Here is a 25,212-nt window from a genome sequence, read left to right as displayed (position 1 = left end):
TTAAACCACCACTTTTAGAGAACGCACTGAACTAAAACAAACTTACAACACCCAAAACGAAGACTGGACCAGGTCAAGACGGGAAAAACAGGTCTCGTCTTACACGACTTACAGCAAGAGCTTTAGAGAACCACTGGAATACAGCCTCTATCACCTGACACTAATGTTATTGTAAAATGTCACATCAAATGACTGCAATACTGACTTAACCATGTGCAATACTGACTTAACCATGTGCAATACTGACTTAACCATGTGCAATACTGACTTAACCATGTGCAATACTGACTTAACCATGCGCAATACTGACTTAACCCTGTGCAATACTGACTTAACCATATGCAATACTGACTTAACCATGTGCAATACTGACTTAACCATGTGCAATACTGACTTTACTGACTTAACCATATGCAATACTGACTTAACCATGTGCAATACTGACTTAACCATGTGCAATACTGACTTAACCATGTGCAATACTGACTTTACTGACTTAACCATATGCAATACTGACTTAACCATGTGCAATACTGACTTAACCCTGTGCAATACTGACTTAACCCTGTGCAATACTGACTTAACCATGTGCAATACTGACTTAACCCTGTGCAATACTGACTTAACCATGTGCAATTACTGTCGTACTCACATGCAATAATGTCACATTCATGTGCATATAACTGATGTAAATAGAGTGTTTATTTTACCATTGTTATTAGTATTATTTTGTCTTATGCTTTGTTTAGCTGTTGCTTTGTTTTTCCCTCCATTCCTTATTAAGAAATGAGAGGTTTTGTCTATAGGAGACTTTGTTTATTAGAGTTCTTCTATTAAGAGTGCGTTTTAAACTTCCTGTAAGTCATCTGTTCTTTTCCTCTGTATCTACTGCGTTGCAACAATGAAATTTCCCCATGTGTGCACAATAAAGGAATATCTTACCTTAAAATTGTAACATATGTATGAGTGCAACTTTTAGAGAATGACCGTAATTAAATACACGCATCAATGTTATGAAAATGAAAACAACACTAAACTTATGAGAAATGAATGTGATTCGATTTGACAATAAATGACTCATAAAGATGAGTTTTATTTCTTCTTCTATTGTCCAGGTCTGGGCACGTGCAAAAGAGCAGCTGCCCACAAACCAGCAACACAAACCAGGCCAAATTACAGCCACGGTCCTCAGCGCTCCCCAAATTACCACCAGTGTAATCTAACGCCGCCTGGCTCGGCCCCGCCCTCATTTACGCCCCCCCCCCCCCCGGTGTGTTGCAGCTCATTTGCTCACCATGGCTCCCACTCCGTACGCCGCAGCAGCCGGGGCCAGAGCGTGGTAGGGGTCTGTAGTGTACACTCTGCCATAACTGGGAACACAACAGAACAGAAGGGGTAAAAACAACACACAATGAACGTCTCACTCGAGTCCTGCTGGTTTATCCATTAGCAGATTCACGGTGATTGCAAAACGCACATGCTCGTGGCTTCTTTAATGAAGCGGAGTTATGAAAACAAACTAAAGACTGTCCTCTTCCTGTGCAGAGCCTCTCCTCTGCAGACAGGTGAGGCAGAGACGATGACCACACATGAATACTGCCCAGCTGTGCCTGGACCGGTCACAAGACGGGGCCGCTCTGGAGTGGGCACTTGCAAAAATGCCAGGTGGATGGATTATATTAGCACAAGATTACGTGTTGGTTTTATGAACGAGGGACACATCTGCTTCAATTGAAAACATCAACTACAATTTATGGAAAAAAAAAAAGTAGTTCCATGTGGTTGAGTGCGTTTTAGAGCCGCATGATGTCAATATGCAGCGCTAACGACGACGCGTTTCTGTCGCTGACGCTGGAGTTTGTACAACTGAATCTGCTTCTCTCACTCTGTAGTCGCGGCGTTGGCAGAGCGTGTCCCAGAGTGACCTCACCTGTCGCTGTAGGCGGCAGCTGCGGCGGTTGCCCCGGTTACAGCAGCTGGCTGGGCGTAGCGATAGGCGGCGGCCGCGGCTGCAGCAGCCGGATAGCCCCCCTGAAGGCAAACATGAGAGGACTGAGTGGCGCTGGGACAGAGGGACGCTGCACATGTGCGGGCGAAGGACGAAATGCCATAGACTGACACGAGACGCTCGGGCTGAACCGGTGCTGTTTAGATCATTTATCATGAGACGAAGTGACTGATGTGGGAGAGCGAGGTTTAGTCCCACCCACTCAATATGAGAAGTCAGTCTAGCATTTTCACATTTTTACTGCAGATGTATTACATTTCCCCAAAACTCTTTACTTTAAGTGCTGCGTCTTCCATTTTACTCTTCACAACTACAACTGATGTACATTTAGCACTACTGAGCATCAGCATTAACGGTTCTTTTACCGTCGATATAAATAGTCTTTGTGGCTCAGTAAACGAAGCATAACCACTGACCTAGAACATGCAGGGTTCAAGTACAGAACCATTGCAATAGTCAGTGCAGAGCTATAATTATGTGTCCCCTACAGATACGGCGTCATTATTATATATATATATATATATATATATATATATATATATATATATATATATATATATATATATATATATATATATATATATATATATATATATATATATATATATATATATATATATATATGTTATTCGTGTGCCAGAGTATTGCATTTCGAAGAGAGAAGGAAAGGAGCGATTATTACCACTACAAGAGAGAGAAAGAGAGAGAGAGAAGACAGAGGCCGATAGGAAACACTTTGTCTTGCCTAAAGGACGCGATAATAGAGTTGACATGTCATTAATGGGATTAATTAGATTGTCTCTTTGCATCGACAGCACATGCACGAGCCCCAAGTTCACCAAACCTTCAAATAAACACCACATCACTGCGTTTGGACCTGGCCAGGACAGAGCACAGCACAAATAGAACATTCTCTGAGACGCCCCGGGACACAGGGCGGAGGGGGGGTTAGAGGGGAGACAGCAAGGCTTTCTGGGTAAGTGGAGGCAGAGGAGGAGAGAAGAGGTATGTCTCCATGCAGAGCAGCTGATGGGCGCATGCTTCAGTGATCGTCCCGTAGGAGACGAGGACAGTTAATTCAGGAAGAGACCATGTTCTCCGCTTCTACTAGAAAGGACGAGATAAAGGATAGACTACAGCCTTTTCCTGTAGTTGTGGGTGTGACAATTTAGAAAAAACAAAGATGGAAATGATCATATTTGTCGCTTGGAACTTTTCAGAAAGAGAGAGAGAGCGAGAGAGCGAGAGAGAGACCTGGTACTCTTTTGAAGAAACTCATTATCATTTAGTTGTTTAGTACAAAGAGACCATGTCCTGTTAGTAAGAAGCAATCTTCAAAGCAGTAGTTTGTGAACTAGAAGACAACACGAGTCCAGACTGGATCAGAAGATGATTCGTAAGATCAGTGGTAGTAGTAGAAGTCAAACAATGCACACTGGAGGGTTTGGTGTTGGCCCTACCTGAGGCAACCTGGGACTAAGCACTGAGTCCTGAAACACTAGTCTATAGAGAGAACAAAAACAACCGTGGTCAACCTGGTTACACACTCACACTGCTCCAGGGACGCAGCGCCCGCCACGCGACACACCGGCCAGGCCACTGAGACCCTCTGGACCACCCTCTGGACCACCCTTCTATGCATTATTACAGTTTATGTTTGGCACTGAGGCTTTATTACAAAAACTGCTCCTCAACATTACGATTAAAGTGAGTTTCTTTGCACTTTTTGGCCTCATTTTTGTCTGTGTGGCTATTGTTTTGCTCAGATTAACGACATAAGGCAAAATGGATACTGAAAGCTAGCTTGTTGCTAAAGGCATTGTGAGTTTTAGGTCACTTAACTGCCCCACAAAAATGAATTACCTCAGCAAAGAGACAAAGAGGTAATCGGTGATACATGTTTATCTGGTTTTCTACAACTGTCAGATACAAATTAAGTATTTGGAGTTGTAAACCTTATTTTTGTCATTAGACTGTAGCAGCTCTTTCACGTCCATCGAGTGCTGCTAAAATCCTGAATGATGTGATGTCATCTGCATAACCTCTTTAACAGTTAAGCGTTATAACTCCGTTTTCACCATAACTTTGCAAAAAATTAAAAAATGCAATGAATCCCCATAATCGTAAATAACTGTAATATTTCATTTCCAACACATTTGTTTGAATGTGCTCGGTGCCATGTTGTAGAAAACGCGCCTTTGATTGGTTTTTCGGAGTGGAAAAGTGTGATAAATCTGGGTTGGTTTTATTCATATCGAGGGCTCAGTCAGCCGTGGCCGGGGAGTCTGGGGCGCGGCGAGTGGACGGACATGCAGAATCACCCGCAGAGGAAAAACAAAAAGGAGAAAAACAAAAAGCAGTGAGGAGGAGAGTGCAGTGTGGGTGAGACGTGAGTTTACTTACATACAAGTCTGCAGCGCCGTAAAACCCATCCTGATAGACCACACTGAGAACGATAGAGGAGAGAGAGAGAGAGAGAGAGAGAGAGCGGTGGAGGAACAGATGGTGGTGCACAGTCCCAAAAACCAAAGTGGAGGCGATTCACAACACGGCAACCAAATACAGAGGGGGGGAGAAGAGAAGAGAGAAACAACAGTTATTTCACACCCATGCAGCATGCAGAGGAAATAAAACCTCCATCCAAGCTCCACAGCTAAAACATGATGCACAACAGGCCCGCGGGAGCCATAGAAACGCTCGCCGGGCCGAACGAAACGACAAACTGCCATCGTTTCCCCGGCAAAGTCTCTCAGGGACGGCCCACTTTACGAGGCGAATGGCGCTGGGAAGACCCGTGTGCGTTTTAACCGTGGAGCAGGATTTTGGAGGGGGCATTTCCTGCTCCCCAAACGTTCCATCTTGCTTCATTTGAATCGTGACAATAAAGCGCCAGTGCGGCCATTTCTCAATCAATCCGGCTTTGATTTGAGTGCCATTGTAATCATGACCCCCATTAGCCAATCAAGCGGCAACATCATGCACGGCAACAGACAAACTGCAGCGTGGTTGTGTGCCGGGCACGTCTGTGCGATGCGGGCGCGTTTATGCTAAGCGGCTGGTGGATCCGCGTCGCACTCGTCTCAAAGGCCGGCGCGCTGACTGACAATGTGCCAGACGCAGTGAAGGGAGTGGATGAGGTCTGAGCATGGCTTTAATACAGTGGGACCTGCTGCAATAGGAACGGGGAGCACGATTCTGACAAATACAGACTAGAGCTGCCAATAGACGGGCTAAGCTTGTAACAAAACAAATGCTCTTCTATATGATCTCCATGTGCATTTATATAACTGTATAATGTAATCTAATAAAGTGCAGATGTTTATGGCATTGTCCTACAGAGCTAGTGTCTGCATTGGACTGTATTTCTAGTGAGCAGGGATTTTGAGCCCAAAATGTACTTTTAAAGCTTTATGTTGGAGAGAATAAACCACTCAAATGTCATTTCAATTACAGTTTGAACTAAAACCTCACTGTGCTGTGTATCAGCCGGCTCTGGTTAAATCAACTTACAGGTTCAGCAAATTTGAATTACTGTCCAAAGCAGAACCGTTTATTTAGAAGAAATGATAACATACTGATAATTTGCCACCATGGAAATACAATATTTTTGACTTTGCAGCACCTTATTCCACTGATAAGCCGTTTGTTATTAACTATTAACGAGTGTGTAGTGTGCGCAGTGCCCAGAGGGGGCGCCCAGAGGAGGATAGTTACCCGGGATAGGCGGGGATGGCAGCCTGGGGCACAGCGGCCCGGACAGCGCTGTACACGGGCCGGCCACGCCCTCGGAGGTGTGCTCCGCGGAACGCCGCCGCCGCTGTGGTGGCCGCGGCTGCAGCTGCCGACGGGTACGGGAACCCTGGCACTGACAAAGGGAAGGGGAGAGAATGAGAGGAATACGCCCAGGAAAGGAAGAGAAAAGAACAAAGAGAATACATCTACTCAATCCTCGGGCACAGAAATAAGTCCATATAAAGTCAAAGGAAATGGGACCTACATTTAAAATGTGTCTCAGAAACAGTGTATTCTTGTTGTTTGATAAGGCCAGCCAAATATGAATGTACATAAATCATATACTTTTATGTTGAGCCAAAAAGGACAAAATAACTTTAAAAAGCTCCGTAAGCTGCTGCGTTTGAGTCTTTTCATTTAAACTGTTTGACAAAGGGAAAATATTTAGTTTGGTTTTTGCTTGTACAAAACTTACCTTTATGAGAGACATAGATTATATAGACATAGAGTGTGTATTTAGATGCTAAAAATTATAATTCCAAAATAATTGTTGATAGGTTTAGATCTAGGTTCCTAGTTTTATTGGAGGTTAGTAAAAGTGAATATGTTACACAAGGAGGACAGACAGTGGTCAAAGAGCTGGACTCGGGGGTCTCACCTGCATAGAGCTCGGGGCCATACACAGCTCCCATCATGGGACTCAATTTCCAACCTGCTGATGACAGTCAAGAGTCAAATAAAAGAACATTACACTGCCATTCTCTTTTAGCACACTCATTCACTTTTACAGTCAGCTGTTGGGTCCAGTGGGCACTTAAAGAGCAGGGTTGATTCAAATAGTAGTTGGAGAAAGAAGAAAGTCAGTAATGTCTTAGTAGTTTCCAGATGGATGAAACACAGAAATCATGTTTTATTCTGATCTGATCCATTAGTGGAGAATGTCATCAACCACACAAACGTCTATGCTAGGACTGTTAGCAGGTTCATGGTCAGTGTGTGAGTGGACTTGTTACCATAGGGCAGTGCGCTGAGAGCCTCTCCGTTTGGATAGGGGCTGACCATTTTCTTGTTAGTCATCACCCTGGCTGTGGCATTGTTCACCTGGGGACGGAGGAGGAGACAGTCAGAGGCAGAGACACCCACAGAGCTGTGCTTCTGACTCATTTCACACTTCTCTGCTGACATACTCACTCTAACTTTTGACTATAGTTGTATTTAATCTAGTTCACCCTTTTGTCTCTTACATAACGTATAACGGTGCACTATTCCCCAGCGCGGCAGTCGCCCCCTGGGAGTGCGCTTCAGCAGTGCTCTGCTCCTGTCATGGCTCTGCTCCTGTCATGGCTCTGCTCCTGTCATGGCTCTGCTCCTGTCATGGCTCTGCTCCTGTCATGGCTGCCTAACACTTTCACTTCTGTCTGTGTGTTGCATGTCAATTACAACGGAGGGAAAAACTGGGTGGGAATCATTATGGAGAGTTTTAGTCATCATGCAATTAAAAGCCAGTTGCCCAGAGGAGATTTGGTGATTCATTGTGGGTAGGTATAAGAGCTGCCATGGGGACAGGGCTGCTTATGTTCCTGTGACAAGAGAGACGGAGTAGAAGAAACACAGCAGCAATTTTGTCTTTCGGAGCAGGCACTTTGTACAATCCGTTGAGGATTTTAATATGTGCACGTGTCGTGTGCACATCCACTGACATTTTCAGGCTAATGCCTATGCCTCCCTCTCCAAGATGGCCGATAATCTTCTTTGGGGCTTCAAAGGCTCATACACGGGTCCCTTGATCTGTCCCCATCTTCCTTTGATGGGCTTTAAAAGAAGGAGATTGTAGCTCCCTCTAATAACTGTGCAGTTTGAGTGTGCTGCTGCACTGCAGAATGTGAAACAAGCTAAAGATTAATGACCTTTATGCTCGCCATGATGAGTGTGTGCTTATGTGTGACAGAAAAGGACACGCACTGGGAAATGAGCGCTTCCGTGGATGTAAACACCACACTCCCATTTAGGAAACCATTATGGCTTGGTTGCTGTTCACATAACTTCTCGCCCCATGTTATTCCATCAGCCAGCCTGCATTAATTCAAATGGAAATGGAGTTTAATTCATTTTCCCCCTCGTTCCAAATGACAAGGTCAATGGAGATTGATTCAATTAGCAGAGCTTGAGTAGCTTTCTGATGACATTGTTCAGTCGAGCTTAAGTATTTTCGCACTGCAGAAGTATTGTGCATTTCAGCTGAAGGAGTCCGTATAGGACTGAGTCTGGAGCTGTTGTGTTACGAGTGTTTAAGCCTCTTAAACAGCCTCCACTGCATTTGTAATGGACATCATATTTTGTGTGCAGACTGAAAAGACTTTTCTGACAGCAGTGCAAAGCCATAATCTACAGCGCATGGAGAACGAGAACGTTACAGGGAGGTTATAGGCATTTTCTCAAATTTGATTTGGGTAAACGTTTCTGGGCAAACGGCAAATCCAGATTGTAAAACTGGGCAAAAGCGCGTTCAGCTTCACTCGTGGGACATTATCGCTTGACGACAGCGGTGCTTCTCCCGCACGTATGATTCAACATAAGCAGCAGCCTAGAGCCCACAGGGGATGACTCATGTTGCATTCACAGCATTGTCATCCAGAGGGGGCGCTCTCCGCACTTCTCCCTGTTGTCACCTGCCTCTACTGTTTGAGTCATGCACAAGTAATGCCGTTAGGTGGACACATGCAACCGCCACGGAGTTGATCAATTGACCTTTTGAAGAGCCATCGTTTCCCTTAATAATAAATAATAATAATTACTCAAATCAGACATGTTAAAATTCCATATGAAACCAAACTTGTGGGGTTTACAAACCTCAAAATAATTAAAATACAAAAAAATAGGGGATAGAAAGAGGGGGTGCAAAAACATTTCCTCGACAAAATCAAGAATCATATACAACAAAAATTAACACGCAGCCATATATGGGTGCATCACATGACTAAAAAGTGGAGGAGATCAAAATAAAAATAAAATCAGCCAATCAGCAAGCGTCGGATGCAGCATAGAGACCAATCAAATTACAATTGCGACACTCCCACATCAAACACATACAAGACAAGAGATGGGACAGGGACATGGAGGGATGCAGGTGGAAGAGACAGAGCCAGTCACAATCAGGACAGAGATGGAGAGAAGAGAGGAACACAACATGAATGAACAAAATACCAAGGTGCATCATTCAAATAAAGCAATTAGATTTGGTGACCATTCTCCTGCAAATCTCATTGTATGTGGTGAGAGAGCAAGAGCCAGAAGAGAGAGAGAGAGAGAGAGAGAGAGAGAGAGAGAGAAATCCTCATTCCCAAAAAAGAGAAATGAAATAAACATGAGACACTTGGCCAGGCATTAGAACTGTGTCACAAACTGAGACCAGGACACTAGAACTACGTCGTCTACCACTACTGAGAACACAAGACAGTCCACTACAAGAACCAAACTGAAACAAACGTAAAGGAAAACAAAATGGCAGCCTATAGACCCAGCAAGGTAAACCCCATATCGGTTCAGAGGTGCATATGGTTAATACTGGCTGGGTTTAGAAGTCACCACCTGCACAAGCTCAGAGCTTTGAAAAGATGCTACAGTAATTCTATCAGGCATGATTCAAAAGTGAACACATTCATTTTTATTGACAGTTATGGGTGAAATAGCTTTAGGGGCCTTGATGCTGTTACATTTCTCAAATGAACTGTACAGTCTCACAATCTGTGTTTAATCAACTGTAGTTAATTGTTGTGCTTCCGGGAAAAAAGTACAACTCTAGAATTCAATCAGGAGAAAATGCCCTAAACCAAGTGTGGCAATATAAACAGAAGTGTGCTCACTGGTGCCAGCCTACGACATGACCGCAGTGTGAGTGTGTTAACATACAGCAGAGTGTATATTTAGCAGATCTACACTAAGCAGGCAGGTCAATGAAACGAGAGGCATTACATCATTTGTGCAGATTTTTAATGATTGGGGAAAACAAACAGTATGCAGTTCCTGGGGGAGAATTTAGCAAACAGATCAAGGATCTTTGCATGGAGTGATTACATTGGCTCATTCTCAGAGGTGTTAATGAGATGGAGGGGGTGTTAGGGCTAATAAAGCTACAATACAGCTAAAATACAGCTAAAGCTGGGTCTGTCTATGGAACAGCACAGGGACTAGAACTAACTCCAATATCATAATCACTAGTTCAAAGATGGGGTGGGTGGGGGTTCAGTTTCAGTGATAAATGTTTGTACACAACTTACCGTTGCCGTAGAAACAGCGAGTGGTTACCGTGGAGACTGACAACAACACACAGAAGTCGTCAGGAAAACAGAAAAAATATAATAAATAAAAAGAACAAATAATCCTACAAAACAAAGGAAGCCTAAAATGCCCTGCTCATGGCCCCGCCCCGCCTTTACAGCTCCTGGAGGCTAACAGACCATTTTAGCATCACACGGCTAATGCTAAAGGAGTTAACAGGAAACACTGGACAGAATAATGATGATATGGGGCAACCTTGCCAGTTAAAATGATCTGTGTCAACCAGTCAGAAAGCGCACCAGCCATTTAAGAATAGCAATGCGATGGTTTGACACGGTCTGGGGCAATTACAGTCAAAAGGACAAAAGGAGCTACTTTAGTTAGATGCTGCAAGAAAAGGCTTTTGTGGTTTAAGTCAAACCACAGGGGAAGAGCTTATTTTACATTTTTTGGTGGGAAAAATGGCTAACATTTCCTCACTCTACCAGTCACCATAAAAAACATTCAAACAAAACAATGTGGTTACAAAGACAGAAATGTTTTCAAAAGGCGGAAAATATGAATTAGAAAAGATATGAAAGAATTTAAAGACTGGCGATAAGGAGAGGTAAAGAGGAGGAAGGATGGATCGGACACACAGTCAAAAACAGACAAGTGGAACGGGAAAGTGCAAACTCTCTTTCCCCTTTAAGACAACTGTCACTCATGTACAGAGCACACAGGCATGGACACGCACTCGTCCAATAGTCTGGTCTAAAAACAAGTCATGCGGGAACACAAACTCAATATGACAAAACTGGACAAGTCAGAATCCAACGCGGGGAAGTGAGGGAGCCGCTCTTCTGAAACCGGGACACTTTGGCTGGCGCACGTGTCTTTATCATTCCGTGCCTTTGAGTGGTGAATAAAAGCCTCGGAAATGCTCGCTCACTTCATGGAAAATGACATGAGGCTCAGGTGAGGAGGACCAGCAGCTGTGTCCCATTGTGTCGTACAGGATGGACATGCAGGACCACCACCATTTACCCAGAAGCACGAGGGCTGCACAATATACAGATATATTGGTTTGAAAAATATTAGCAATTTTTGATTTGCTATAATTGCTAGACCTGAATCAAAATCCGCTGTCTCTGCACATGTTCTAGTGGTCAGACAGGAGGGGGTTGTTTACCAGCTTCCTGCTCCAGTTACTTCCAGAAGCCTTCCTCAGAATGGTGGAGTGAGACAGTGGGGGAAGATTACGCCCCCTAGTGTCCGACTCGTCCCGGACAGCATCCCATGTATGTAATAAACGGTTCATGCTCCTTCCACCCCGCGTGTGGCTCTCGGGGGCCTCTCTGATCCAGCGGTGGCCTCCGTTACGTTCAGGACACATGACCCTGGCATTGTCCCAGTCCATGATGTGGTTTTGTCTCTTGCAGCGGTCGGATATGGCGCTTTTAATGTTTTCTTCTTCAGATTTTTCCTTTACTGCTCTCGTTTGTCTGTGTCTTTCAGTATAAGACGTGGAATCTCATATCTTGTGGTGCAATTGTGTTGTGGCTGTATTCTGCCCTTTTGAGTAGAAGCTTTTGTATGTGTCATGTGGTTTCCTCATGGCCCCTGTGTGCATTCTGTGCCCCCCTGTTGTATGGTAAGGGAACTATTGTGGGTTTGTTGTTGATGGTTCTGCGTCTGTGATGGTTCTGCGTCTGTGATGATGGTTCTGCGTCGTGAGGATGGTTCTGCGTCGGTGATGATGGTTCTGCGTCGGTGATGATGGTTCTGCGTCGTGAGGATGGTTCTGCGTCGGTGATGATGGTTCTGCGTCGTGAGGATGGTTCTGCGTCGTGAGGATGGTTCTGCGTCGTGAGGATGGTTCTGCGTCGTGAGGATGGTTCTGCGTCGTGAGGATGGTTCTGCGTCGGTGATGATGGTTCTGCGTCGTGAGGATGGTTCTGCGTCGTGAGGATGGTTCTGCGTCGTGAGGATGGTTCTGCGTCGGTGATGATGGTTCTGCGTCGGTGATGATGGTTCTGCGTCGTGAGGATGGTTCTGCGTCGGTGATGATGGTTCTGCGTCGTGAGGATGGTTCTGCGTCGTGAGGATGGTTCTGCGTCGTGAGGATGGTTCTGCGTCGTGAGGATGGTTCTGCGTCGTGAGGATGGTTCTGCGTCGTGAGGATGGTTCTGCGTCGTGAGGATGGTTCTGCGTCGTGAGGATGGTTCTGCGTCGTGAGGATGGTTCTGCGTCGTGAGGATGGTTCTGCGTCGTGAGGATGGTTCTGCGTCGTGAGGATGGTTCTGCGTCGGTGATGATGCTGGCTCGGTTTATCAAAATAATTGTTGCTTAATAGTGTGAAATAGTCGACAGAATGAATCTTAGAAATATATTCTTTGCATCAAATTAATTCCTATTCATATTCAAAAGGGAATGAGATTTCGCCGCACTAAATATGTTTAATTATTTTTATGACTTTGGTTTTCTGATCTGAACAATAATTATATGCGGTATATTTTTAGGATATTGTGCAGCCCTAAAGCATACAAATGATACATTATTGTTTTACATGCAGATGCACACACACACCTCAGTTCACTTTAAACGTCTAAAACTCTGCGCTGAGAAGAGCCGTCACTGTAGCAGCCACGAGGGCCACGGCCTGAAGCATGTGTTAATGGGGGCTAAAGGTTCTTATAGGTTCCTCTTCTGTGACCCACAAGTACCCGTCCTGCCCTTAGTGCATGCTCATCAAAGATCTAAACTGAACAGATAAAGCCGACACTTTTCCACTGTGTTAATTGTTTCAGTCCGACTGGGTAAACAACTTAATTAAATGCCTTTATTCCAATCTGTATTTAATCTCGACAGTCTGACACTGCAGCAGATGGAACCTTGAAGGACATTTAAATAAAGATGAGTTAAACAGCATCTTTTTCAGTGCTTACATTCTGAGCTCTTAAAGAACAGGTAGTACAATGTGCCAAACCGTACTAGACCGGCACTTTGTGGATTTGATTAGCACAGGTCCTGAAATCTTAATAGACTTTAAGGATAAATGTGTATTTCTTTGGTGTACAAATGGAAGCGTACTACTTGGTAATGGCTTTTCTGTCAGTAGATGCACATGACTGACTAAACACATGTGGTTAAATGGATCCAAGGACCTTTCCACCATTGGCTCTCAAAGTTAACGGCAGTGGTATGCGTGTGCACAAGGCAAACCGGTGCTGTGAAGGTCAGCTGAACTATCTGTGATGGAGCATTGGCAGAAACACGGTGAAGAGATGGATGAGTGCAGATGCATTGAGGTGTTTGTGAGTGCATATCAGCATACACACTTGCACACCTATATATAGGACACTGCAGTCCATATATAGAGGGAGAGAATGAGATGAGGTCACAGAACAGCAGGTAGAGACAATAGTAGTTGGGCGACTTACATGGACACATTGGAAGCACACGGGGAAGTGACTTCTTCATAACGCAGAGTTTTATTCCAGACAAAGAGAAGTACAGTGGAACTTTGAGCACAACAACTTGGATGTTGACTGGTTTATAATGGCTAACTGCATGCACTATTAGTAACTGCTAAATCATAATCTACACACATGCACCGAGTAAGAAATGCCAGACTGGAGTCATTTAAATCCATTTTAAAATTCATCTCCTCAGCCCTATTCCAATGAGTGGAATGACTGCCCAAGAGTGCAGCTGATGACATGCTAAAGGAACAAATACAGACGTTTCATCTAGAGAATGCTAAAGAACATCTGAACATGCAACACAAAACATCTGCCTCAGGTAAGGCTGTATAGTTCAAGGAATCATTTTTCCAATAGTGTGTAAGAACATGCTAAGCCGACATGCTAGCGAACAACGGTCACACAAAACTAGCCTCATTCAGTTACTTTTCCATCTTTTAAAAATAAATTGATGTGCCAATAGATGAATAAACTATGCAATGATATGACCTGGTTAAGATGAGAGTTAACATCTGTGTGAGGGGAGAAATGGCACCGCTTTAAAAATAAAAAAACAGACATATCGATATTTGTCCCGTGTCAGCTTTTTGTCTCTCTGAGCCCATGCACCAAAACAAATCAGACTCCCGCTGCCTCGCCCGCCATGCAGCCAATTCACCGCGGCCCGACACCACTGCGCCAGTACAACATGCAGAGTGATTCAAAAGTCCAAATGAAGAGAAACGGATTTCTCGTTATCACAAAGTGGCTGGGCGCATGCATGGGTTTGGACAGGACTCAACAGCACAAATACGGGGGACAGGTTATGTTGGCTCCATCTCCATCCAACCATTCTGCCGGAAAAACAAACAGAAACGATCCAGCCAGTCTCATGTGTCATGCAAGAAATGACTTCCAACATCCACACACACTTACACGGAGGAGTTCCCACCATAAGCCCATGCACAGGTCCTGGCTTACAGTGGCTTGGGTATCCAAAAGAGACAGCAGTTGTTTGAAACCCCCAAGAAAAAAGAAAAGAGCAACTGGACACAGTCAGCACATGCTTCATTTACAAAAGAAAAACACAACCTCCACCCACAGAAACTGCACATCAAACTCCTCTGGCCAAATCTCCAGAAAGTGAACATGCGTCAGTGTCACTGTGATCCCAGCATGCGGCCATTGCACCAGAAGCTTGTCACAACCACTTAGCCACTGCACCGGGCGAGAGGAACACAGAGGGATTTCTACACTATAGAACTTAATGTTTGACAGCGCTCTGCCATGCATCGTCCTCTCCCTGCGTTCCTCTGAGTTAGCTCCGGTACCACCACACAAACATTCCCATTTTAGCACAAAGAAAAGTTGGAACATCACATGGCTATGAGTTCAGTGAGGAAAAAGGTGAAGAGCAAATATGTCAACATAAACGCAGCAGAAGAAAAGTAAACGGCATGCCATTATGCACTGTTGTTGCACCCCCAATCACTGGCACCACCAAAACACGAGGAGGAGGAAAACAGGTCTTTGAAGTGATAGTTTTGTAGCAGAGGGTCCGGGGAGTGGGATACCAGTGGGCTACATGAGAGCATGTGACTAGAGGGAGGATACAAGCTAGCTAGCAGTCATTGCACAAGAACAAGAGTAGAAAAAAAGCCAGAAGGGGCTAGTGGTGGGAGAGACGGTGTGAAGAAAATTACCTCAATCTTACGGCCCTCCACCAGCGTGCCGTGAAGCTTTTCTCTGGCTTTCTCTGCGTCTGCGCTGGTCTCAAATGTCACGAAGCCAAAACCCTGTGGGACACAGCACAGGAGACGGTGAATGGTTCAAACAAACACTTAAAACGTACTTGGAGAGCAAATGTTAGCTCTATATACTTACCTTTGAGCCCCTCTCGTTGAAAATGATCTCTACATCGAGAATTTTCCCAAATTGCTGAAAATGTATAAAAAAGAAATAAATTAAAAACTGCAAGTGGAAAATTCACCTTTTTTCATTAAAGCTGCATTTAAACATTTGTTACAAATACAAATGTCCTTTTTAAATTGACCAATGGGGGAGAAGTGAGGCTCATATTCACATGTTTCAGAGCTGAAATCTGTGTAAAAGCCGTTCTGATGACCTGACACCAGGGGTCACTATAGCACCAAAGACAAAAGGCTCTCGCTGCTTCTCTTCCCCTTGAACCCTGCTCTTGCACACATAGGTCTGCATTTCTCATCATTTCTGCCTCTGTGCCCCCCTCTCATCATGTGACCCGGTCCCTGTGGAAGGTTCCAGACTTGATTTATTGATCCTTACCCCAAACATCTGCCTGAGGTCTGGGTCCCGGAATCTGAAGGGGATGTTGGAGACATGAAGCCTTTTCGGGGCGCCTTTGGCCTCAGAGTCTCCTGAGGACCCTCCTCCTGCGCCTCCCGGGCCCCCCGTCACGCACAGCACCCCCCCATCTCCTTGGGACGACTCCTCTGCCTTCCCCTGTGCATCGCAGAAAAATAAAGATGGAACATAGAAAACCTTATGTGCAAAAATAATTTCTCCAGAGCAAACCATATTTAAAAAAAAGAAGGAAATAAATACTTACATTATTGTTTGTGGTCGTGGCAACAATGTTAGCCCCATTTGCACCGGCCCCTACTTCTGCTGTGCCCTGGCCTGCAGCACCAAACATGGCCCCGGGGCCAAATTCTGTCCCGGGTAGGCCGTTTTGAGGTGGGGGCGGAGGGGGAAACACTGCAAAAGGCGGAGCTACCAGTCCTTCCTGTCCTCCTGTCGAATCCTGGGAGCCCTGGAGGAGCGCACACAAGGAGAAAGAGGAGAAGGAGAGGAAGAGAGACCATTAGCATATATACAGTCAGAACCGCGCTTCCATTGGCTGATGAAGGCAGAATACGAGGGTTAAAACCTGCCTATTACATTTCACTCTCTCTCTCCCTCCCTCCCTCTCTCCCTCCCTCCTGCTCAAAGATCCCCCTCCCTTTACCTCCATATCTCTGACAGGCATGTGTTTTCAGTCAGCCGACCATGAAATATTTACAGCAAACACATCTATTATTAAGAGTCAGAAAATTCGATACACAGTTTGAGATACCAAGATGCTCATAGGATGCATGGACACACACACACGCCGAGAAATAAAGCGTGACATGTTTACTGCCATTCTTTCTTTCTTTTTAAGCTCTTGGACCAGTGGGTTTCTTTGAGGCGCCATTTATAATTCAGATTTACTGTGGATCAGATAGGACTCCCAGGTCTTTGTTCTTTTACAACTCTATCAGGAGCAGCAGGAGGATCTACAGATTCTTTACAGCCCTGTTCCAATACAAGTACACCTTATCTCAGGGAGTGACTCTGCACTGCTGCAGTCTTCAATCTTCACAGCCTCAAGGGCAGGCTGAGCGCTTCACACCTGGTATGAGAAGGTGGGCAAACTGTGAAGCAGTGCATGAGGAAAGGCTGGAGGACAACCACAGCAGCACTAATGGACCGTATGTTGTCATTTCGGGCATTACAAAATTAATTGAAAAATGTAATCGAATTGAAGTTTATAATCAAAAGAGACGGGCGTCTACAATCACAAATGTGAAAGGCAGCATTGTGTCATTATTTGCATGGTATTTGCATCATTATTTCCAATGCATAAGGTAAAAGTAGTAGGTATGTCACCGCTCAGAGAGGATCGTGGTCACAATGTCGTTGTTGACACCATTAAACACTGACATGGCTAATATTAATCTGGACTTTTCTTTGTGAAGCAAACAAAGCCGGTGCTAAAATAGCCATTTCTAATCAAGCCAACAAAACAATGCTGACCCTGCCGAGCAGTTCATTTAAGAAGAGTTTTACGATGGTAAAGATTAAGGTTAAGTCAATATTATGAGACATTGTTTTGGTTGATTTTTCATTCTCGTCTAGATAAAAAACACAGGCCGAGCAGAACGACACGCAGCACCGACACCATGAAGCGCTGGTGTGGCTCTGCCGCGGGCTGGATGTGGCAGGGAGACGCCTAGAGACACTCAGTCTCCAGACAGCCTTTTTAATTAGACAAAGTAACTAAGATGCAATGCCACAGAGCAAACGAGTGCTCTCTCCGCCTCTCCCTGGCTCTGCCTATAGGCTGCACGGCTGCACACGGCTCCTCTACTGTGACAACTGTATTCTGCTAGTTAGGGCTAAAGCTCATGTGAGAGACAGAGCTGACAGAGCATGCAACTGGAAATGCAGTCGAATCCCAGTGCAGCAGGGGAAGTAGCTCCATTTTGTCTTCGTTGTTTGCCAAAGGCTATGAGATTGTAATTGTCTCATGTGTGAAGATCTTACCTAAAAGGAAAATGTAATATGAATCATGTGCATTAGAAACAAGCGTTTTTAATTAACGTAGTCGTTTTAATTAGTATTATAATGTATATGCAGTTCAAAGATTATGAGCGTTTGCTGTAGGCGACACAGTAACTCTGCTTGTGTTGATGCCGTGTAAAGTACAGAATAGTACGATGCAGAATACTGCATTGTACTATTCTGTACTCGCTTGTGATGGCGGCGGGACTGTTTTCTACTTACATACTTCTACATATGCATATTCTACATATGCATATTCTACATATGCATATTCTACTTATACATATTCTACATATGCATATTCTACTTATACATATTCTACATATGCATATTCTACCGTGGCAATCACAAAACTTTGACTGGAAAGTTTGGACCAGACTAAATGAGCGTGTCACTATTTCCCATAGTCCCTGGCTCTCCCAAACGTTCTTTTTCCATTATTGCACTTTTCCTGGCGGGCCGTCTGTATATCTCAGTATATGATGTTGCCATGTAGGGCAGTGCGGCTCCAGAGTCAGCGGGTCAGGAATGCCGCTGGTGCAGTCTGGAGGAGAGGTCTGCTTCTCATTTATGATCCACGTCCACTGCCATTGCATTCTCTTTTTATCAACTCACCACTTTAACCTGGAACACGTCCGGCCTCATCCTGGACAGACTGCATACAACGCAGAGCTAAAGGTCCACAGAGCTGACCTGCGACAGCCGCCAGGAGATTCCCGCTTGTGATTTTGATCTTTCAATCCTTATGTACAGTAAGAATTTCTCCAATTAATGTGTGTGAGGTTTTAAATAGAGCACATAATTGAATAAAAGTGCAAAAAGCTGAATCTAAACAGCCACTTATTCAGCCTAATTACTTTTCTGATTAATCCTGAGCTTTAGCCCCCGTGACACAGTGTCGCGAGACGTTTGGGACTCTGTTCATTTCACTCGCGGCTGTGAACGTGTCAGAATGAACCCTGGGTTGGGTAATGCCTTTTGAAGCACAGGCTTCTACAAGTTTGGAGCCTGTACAAGTCGTTACAAGCGGGTTTAGACTAAGACTTGAACCCAGCTCCTGCAGACCAGCTCCAGACTGATGGATTTTAACGGCTCGTCTCTCAATAAGTGTTGCTCATGTTGGTCTAACATGTGGTGACCGAGTCTGTGGCAGATACAAACACCAGGCATGTTCTTCTGCTTGTCCAAGAACAAAATGAACCTTCTTCCACATTGCATTGGGATTAGACTCACTTACAGCAGAGAAGTGGCCACGAGCAAAAAGATGACAAGAGCTCTGGACTCTGGACAGCAGGAATGGGAAATGTGTTGCACAATGAATTTCTCTTCATGAATCTATGAAGAGTTGGAAAAATGTCAATGTAAAGTAGAGCTACATAATACGAGGGAAATATCATATTAATCGACTATGTTTATTTCATATTTGATCATACAAGGATCAGTTCATCAAAACATTTACATTGACTTATCAAAATGTGTAAAACAATTAAAATACTAGACTAGACTAAAATAGGTTTTAATAAGGAAGATCATGAGCTTTTTGTCATTTTAACAAAGAAATATGCTTCATTTTCATCCAATTACCAAAGTCTAAATGAAATATGTAAAGTTTTGTGCAAAAGTGATTACTGCATTTGCCAAAGTAATGGGACATATTTCTAAATATTGAAGGCATTATTTCTGCAATATTTGTGCAGCCCTAAAAAGATGCTGGATTGAATAAAACCATAAATATTAGAATATTGCTCTGAGATAGACATTTTGAAGTTTATAAACAGACATTCTTGTAAAATAGAAGGATTGAAGTGTGAGCTTTTGTGTTTAAATAATGACCAAAGGTCTTTTTGGAGCGGCTGCTCAGCGCGATGCAGAAGCCTCTACCTGCAGCACCATGTGTTTTTCCAGTGCAGATCAGGGCGCGGGAGGGGAAACGCTTTTCACTGCAAAGCCCATCAAGTCTGCTGACTTTCACCTCACCGCCCAAATAACGCACCCAGTAGCCACTGATTAATGGGTAAGTGGTTATGCTACTGGGTCCGACCACGCTCATCAATCATACAGTTTGTATTCCAGAACTGCGTGAGGGGAGACGCAGCCCGAGGATAGAGCGAGCGAGCGTCAGCCGCTGCAGTCTGTTCTGTTGCTGGGGCTGGTATGCCCCCCCCCCTCCTCACCACACTTGATGAAAGCCAGAGGGGGAGATTTTTGCACTGCTTTAAACCACCAGTGCCCGCCTCTCCAGTCACTCAAAGGGTTTACGGCTCTGTTATGTCCATCACATACAGGCCTCTGCCCAGGCGCCTGGAAGCCAAAACAGACAATACTATGTACATCAACTCATTACTATTCATGAAAAGCTCTACGGAAGAGAAAGACCAACCTGGGAGTAACGGAGTAGAATAAATGACCACAATATATCGCCATCAAATCAAAATCACAATTTCAGTTGACGTAGTTATAACAGTCAATTGCAAAGGCTGTAATTAATTAGATGACAGCATGTCCTCTGCAAATAACAACATACTTTCTATGAGATTCTTGTATTCATATTTCATTCTTCTCTCAAATGTTGATGCTCCTTTAGTCGTGTTGAATAGGCGTTTTTGCACATCCCTCTCCCCCAGTCCCCCTTCAGGAGGAACCACCTGGTCCTCCTCGCTCGCTCACACCACAACAGAGGCTGAGAATGGCTCTAACCGACGATACATTTAAAGATATTCTACTAAGTTGTTATTTGTTTCATTCCTACTCCTTTTAAGCACTGTAAACTAAACATACAACTGTAGTGCACCAAAAGCGGGAACAAACATTGAAATTAATGGTAAAACGCAATCAATATACTAATTAAGAATTATTGTATTTGTGTAGCTACTGTGTCCAAGTCATTTCTCTTGTGGCTCAAAAGTGTTTGTCTAAGTCAGAAAATCAAAACAGTCAAGTTTGTAAATGTACTTGTGTTATCAAAAAGGCCCCTATGAGGGAGCTAAAAAGTCTCCAAAGTCTGGCCCCAGTTCCCAGTTCTTACGCTGTTCAAAAGCGCATCAAATAGGGGCTGGAACTAAAAAAGGTTCCTGCCATAGCATCGGGTTGTAATACTTAACTGGTCGATATAGCATGTCTTCAGTCGACCAAGCATTTCTTTAGTTAGCTACAACCCTAACAGCGTGGCGTTTGTTTTTGAGGACACTGATTGGAGTAAGTTAAAGACTTGTAAGTCCTTTAGCCCAGCACTGGTATACAGAACGACTCAATTAGGCATTGCTTCATTATGGATAACCAATCTCTCCATAGGATAAAACTCCACACTCCAAACCGCAGCTTCTCCTTTAGATGGGATTGTTTGTATTTCACAGTTCTGGATTTGCATAGTAATTACTGGATCATTAATTCCAACTTCAGGAAATGAAAAAATAATAATACATTGGTGAACATATTGTGAGGTTATATATATTGAGGTTTCATTGGACTTTGATGACATCATGACACAGAAGCACACGTCCCACACATGAGCCTCTCCTGGGGGTGAGAGCAGGGACTGGTGGGAGCAGAGCAGTTGTTGCCCTGAGTGGGGAGCAGGAGCTGGACACATGTCTGTCAGTGTCTCCTCGTCTCCTCGGAGGTGTGTGACATGCCACATGCCTGTTTTTGACAGTTCAGATCATCGTCAGCATGAGGAGCATTAACATAATCACACATGCAGCTTCTCATGCCTCACGCTGGAGCCTGGAAAATGATTAACAGACATGGACAAAAACCCTATGTTTTACTGAACGTAACTTGTATGGAGTTAATTCATTTACTTTAGTATTATAGTATTACTTACTTGACATAAGTGGTAACCTTCAATCTACAGAGTTACAACTGATCTCAAAGCAATGAAACACCAAATAAAGCTAAATTTCCATCCATTTTCTACCGCTTGTTCCCTTTCGGGGTCGCGGGTGACTGGAGACTATCCCAGTGACTTCGGGCCTTAGGCGGGGTACACCCTGGACAGTGGCCAACTTGTCGCAGGGCCAACACAGAGACACAGACATTACAGACAGTTCACTCTCACATTCATTCACTAGGGCCAATTTTAGAGTCACCAATTTTACCAAACACATGCATGTCTTTGGACGGTGGGAGGAGCCGGAGAACCCGGAGAACCCGGAGAGAACCCACAGTAACACGGGGAGAACATGCAGACTCCACCCAGAGAGATCATGTGATGTTGGTCTGGTCCGGGAATCGAACCCATGATCTCCTTGGGAGGCAAGAGCGCTACCGCCTTTGCCACTGTGCACCCTTATAAGCAGGGTATAAAGCTAAATTTAAATTCTAAAATTACAGTTAATATTAGAATTCGAAAAGTGCATGCCTCATCTCTAAAGTATCTGCATGCTGGTAACCATGGAGATACATACATTGATGACTGCTGAGGCGAACAGTGTAAACACTCGATGCTTTCACCCCTTGACCCTGGCACACGCCTGAGGAGCACTGACAGCAGCATTAGAGACTGACAATATCAGAGCTGCAAAAGCTTTGTGAAAGCAGTTAGAGCGCACTAGACCAACACTCTTCAGTGATTTAGGCCTCACTGACCACAAGCAGGGATGTTTTTCTGCTAACTCGGACTGTACACAGAGCAAATCTACTGCTACACTATTGTTCATGTGTTTATGCAGAACAGCAGCAGCAGCATTATAGAATATACAAAGTAGAGCTGCATCTTGCTGATTTATGCATAGAGTATACTAAAATGTATTTATTGAATAGCTCTATAGGGCTGACCTGACTAACAATTATTCAAATAGTTTCTGAGTATTTACGATTAGTCAAACTATTATTTCTATTGTATATTGAGACTTTTAAAATACATAATCAAACAAATAAAGGTTGATATATGCTGACTCAAGTTATTAAATTATATCATTGATGATAAGAATAATTTTGGTTTAATATTGCCACTGTCTTTGTTGAAAATTAAAGTATTTTCATCTTCTGTGTCCGAGTCTGTGACGTACAGATAATGATATATATATTATTTACAATGAAAAAATGATGCAGCCCTAAACAGTAGAAACCAGGGGCGGCTGTGTACTAAACATACATGTTTTGGTGTCTGTGTGTGTGATTTGTTCATGTTCCACTCTCACAAACAGCAGCTCCTGTGAGTGGATCCTCCTCCAAGGCCTGTTGCCCTAAAGTGGTTCTAACCTTACACTTTAGTGAAGGTAACGCTGAGGATGAACTGCTCGGCTGCACTAATACTCAAAGACACATTTCTTTTGCTTAACCTTAAAAGGCTAGGTCAGAGGAAGGATGCAGCACCTCCGGACGACAAACACAAAGATGGAGATGTGATGGGGAGTTTTGTAACACCAAGTTGTGAAACGGAAAAAGGAAATCAGAAAACCTGCAGCAAAGTAACAATAATTGAAAAGTGATGATGTTCTAATGTTCCAAGAGATTGAGCCAGCCAAGAGCACCATATCCTGTCCCTCATAGGTGTGAATGACCAATTAACTAATCAAGAAACACATAGTTCCTTTGTGTCCAAACAAACATGGAGGCTACAAGTACAAAATACAGAAATGTAAAAACACGAGGAGTGAGAAACGGCAAACACATTTCTGTCAAATCATCAAGCAAAAGGGAAAAACTCATTACATCTGTATTCAAGGAGATGTCTTCTGCTGCTACAAATGAGTGTCTGTGATTAGAGCATCCTAAAATTGGCTGGTTTTCTGATGGGAGTGGCTGGCTCACCAGGAGACCAAGAGATTTACTTTACAGATAATTCAATAAAATGTATTCTTATTGTGACCTTTTTAAATCTTAACCATTTTTCAAACTTGATATTGTCATTTGGGCAGAGGGTGTTAGTGTTTATGTAATGGAGCCACATGGACAGACAGATGAGCAGCACTTCTTCACTGCATCTCAGCCCTGAGTCCGTCTGCAGCCGGCAGTACATCTGGACTCCCTTAAAGGTGTAAATGTTCTACACTGAATCGAATGGACTTAACTATTGCGACAAAACTTGATCAACTTGTTGTGACTGTGCTACTTTATAAGACAAAGATGATCATAGTGGTAGCTCGAATTGATGCCAAAAGCTTCAAAAATAAGGGGGAGACATAAGTTTTGAAGTGGTGTGGTGGTGACGACTGCTGGGGTATCACCTTTAAAGGGTGTTCCCACCCTGCCTTGTACCCTTCTCGTTATTGCTGCCAGCCTCCATTTGGTGTCATTCTCTTTGAAGAGGAATAATGTGCTTGGCTTACAGCTGCTACAGCCTGGAGGGTGCGGGGAACCATGGAGGAGGGAGATAGAGGGAAAGTTCATGGTGAAAAGGGCAACATTTGATTGAGATTTAAGTGGTCTTGTTGTGGGCCCAGCCACACGAAGTGACCGATCAACACGAAGTGACCGATTAACACGAAGTGACCGATTAACACGAAGTGACCGATTAACACGAAGTGACCGATCAACACGAAGTGACCGATCAACACGAAGTGACCGATTAACACGAAGTGACCGATCAACACGAAGTGACCGATCAACACGAAGTGACCGATCAACACGAAGTGACCGATCAACACGAAGTGACCGATCAACACGAAGTGACCGATCAACACGAAGTGACCGATCAACACAGCACAAGACTTAAACAATGCCCGCGTTATAGTCCAACATGCTGCGGCTTTGTAAAAAAAAATGGTAAATTATGTTAAGACATCTCTGCTTAAAAAACTATGGCTGTCAGATGAGCAGGCCTCTGGGTCATTTCTGAAGCTGTGTGACTGACACTTTTTTTGCTGTCAGAGATCTCATGTTACAAGAGGACAGTGATTCATTAATAGCAATGCTGTAGGAGGCACTAAAGTATTTCAAGCAACAACTGGTGCGTTGCCGCTCTGAAACAACTGGGCCTTGGCACCTGTCTCTCTGTGTCCAGGGACAGATGAAGTTTGAGCTGCATGGACAGCTTGGATGACAATGTTAGACGGCCTGCCAAACCAGCACACTCTGCACACAGCACACACACACGGCTACACACATGAGCAGTCTGTGTGCTGTGGGCATACAACCTCTGCTATACATTCATGTTAAAACAGGCAAAGAGCAGCCATAGAACCTGATGTATGCACCCCAACCTCCCCCAGGGGCCTGGAGGAACCCTCCACCACAGAGGGACATGCTTAAACAGGGCCCCAGTGCAGATCTGCTCCTCGGGCTGTCTCCAGCTAAAGTAGCGCAGACACACCCACAATATGCTAAGCACAGCCTTGTAAAAACAGCAATATCAACTAAAATTCTTATATTGCAATGCAGTATGTCAGCACATTCAGCACATATTGACATGAAAGCGCACACACAGCTAACGGCCGCAACAACAAAGTGACCAAACTAAACACT

General features: G+C 44.1%; 1 protein-coding gene across 8 annotated transcripts in view; it reads right to left on the bottom strand.

Annotated features, from left to right (window-relative positions):
- Positions 1–25,212, bottom strand: part of LOC140358699 (RNA binding protein fox-1 homolog 2-like) — a 46,101-nt gene that overhangs the window by 3,244 nt on the left and 17,645 nt on the right. For 2 of the 8 annotated variants that reach the window (XM_072443712.1, XM_072443716.1), the window contains 10 exons: positions 16,049–16,252; positions 15,766–15,942; positions 15,346–15,399; positions 15,165–15,257; positions 6,754–6,841; positions 6,399–6,455; positions 5,723–5,873; positions 4,412–4,454; positions 1,931–2,031; positions 1,295–1,370 (listed from right to left, as the gene is read on the bottom strand). In XM_072443712.1, coding sequence (XP_072299813.1) covers positions 1,295–1,370; positions 1,931–2,031; positions 4,412–4,454; positions 5,723–5,873; positions 6,399–6,455; positions 6,754–6,841; positions 15,165–15,257; positions 15,346–15,399; positions 15,766–15,942; positions 16,049–16,252 — 1,044 coding nt within the window. Of the gene's footprint in view, positions 1–1,294; positions 1,371–1,930; positions 2,032–3,468; positions 3,512–4,411; positions 4,455–5,722; positions 5,874–6,398; positions 6,456–6,753; positions 6,842–13,056; positions 13,475–15,164; positions 15,258–15,345; positions 15,400–15,765; positions 15,943–16,048; positions 16,253–25,212 lie in introns of those variants that run through there. The other 6 variants (XR_011926721.1, XM_072443713.1, XM_072443715.1 and 3 more) reach the window with 6 other exon arrangements.

The sequence above is a fragment of the Eucyclogobius newberryi genome, unplaced genomic scaffold, assembly GCF_026437365.1.
Source record: "Eucyclogobius newberryi isolate DKJ021-1_F unplaced genomic scaffold, fEucNew1.0.hap1 SCAF_13, whole genome shotgun sequence".
In the NCBI taxonomy this organism is placed as follows: Eukaryota; Metazoa; Chordata; class Actinopteri; order Gobiiformes; family Gobiidae; genus Eucyclogobius; species Eucyclogobius newberryi.
The sequence above is the reverse complement of the archived record's forward strand: the minus strand, read 5'-3'. Positions and strand labels throughout refer to the sequence as shown.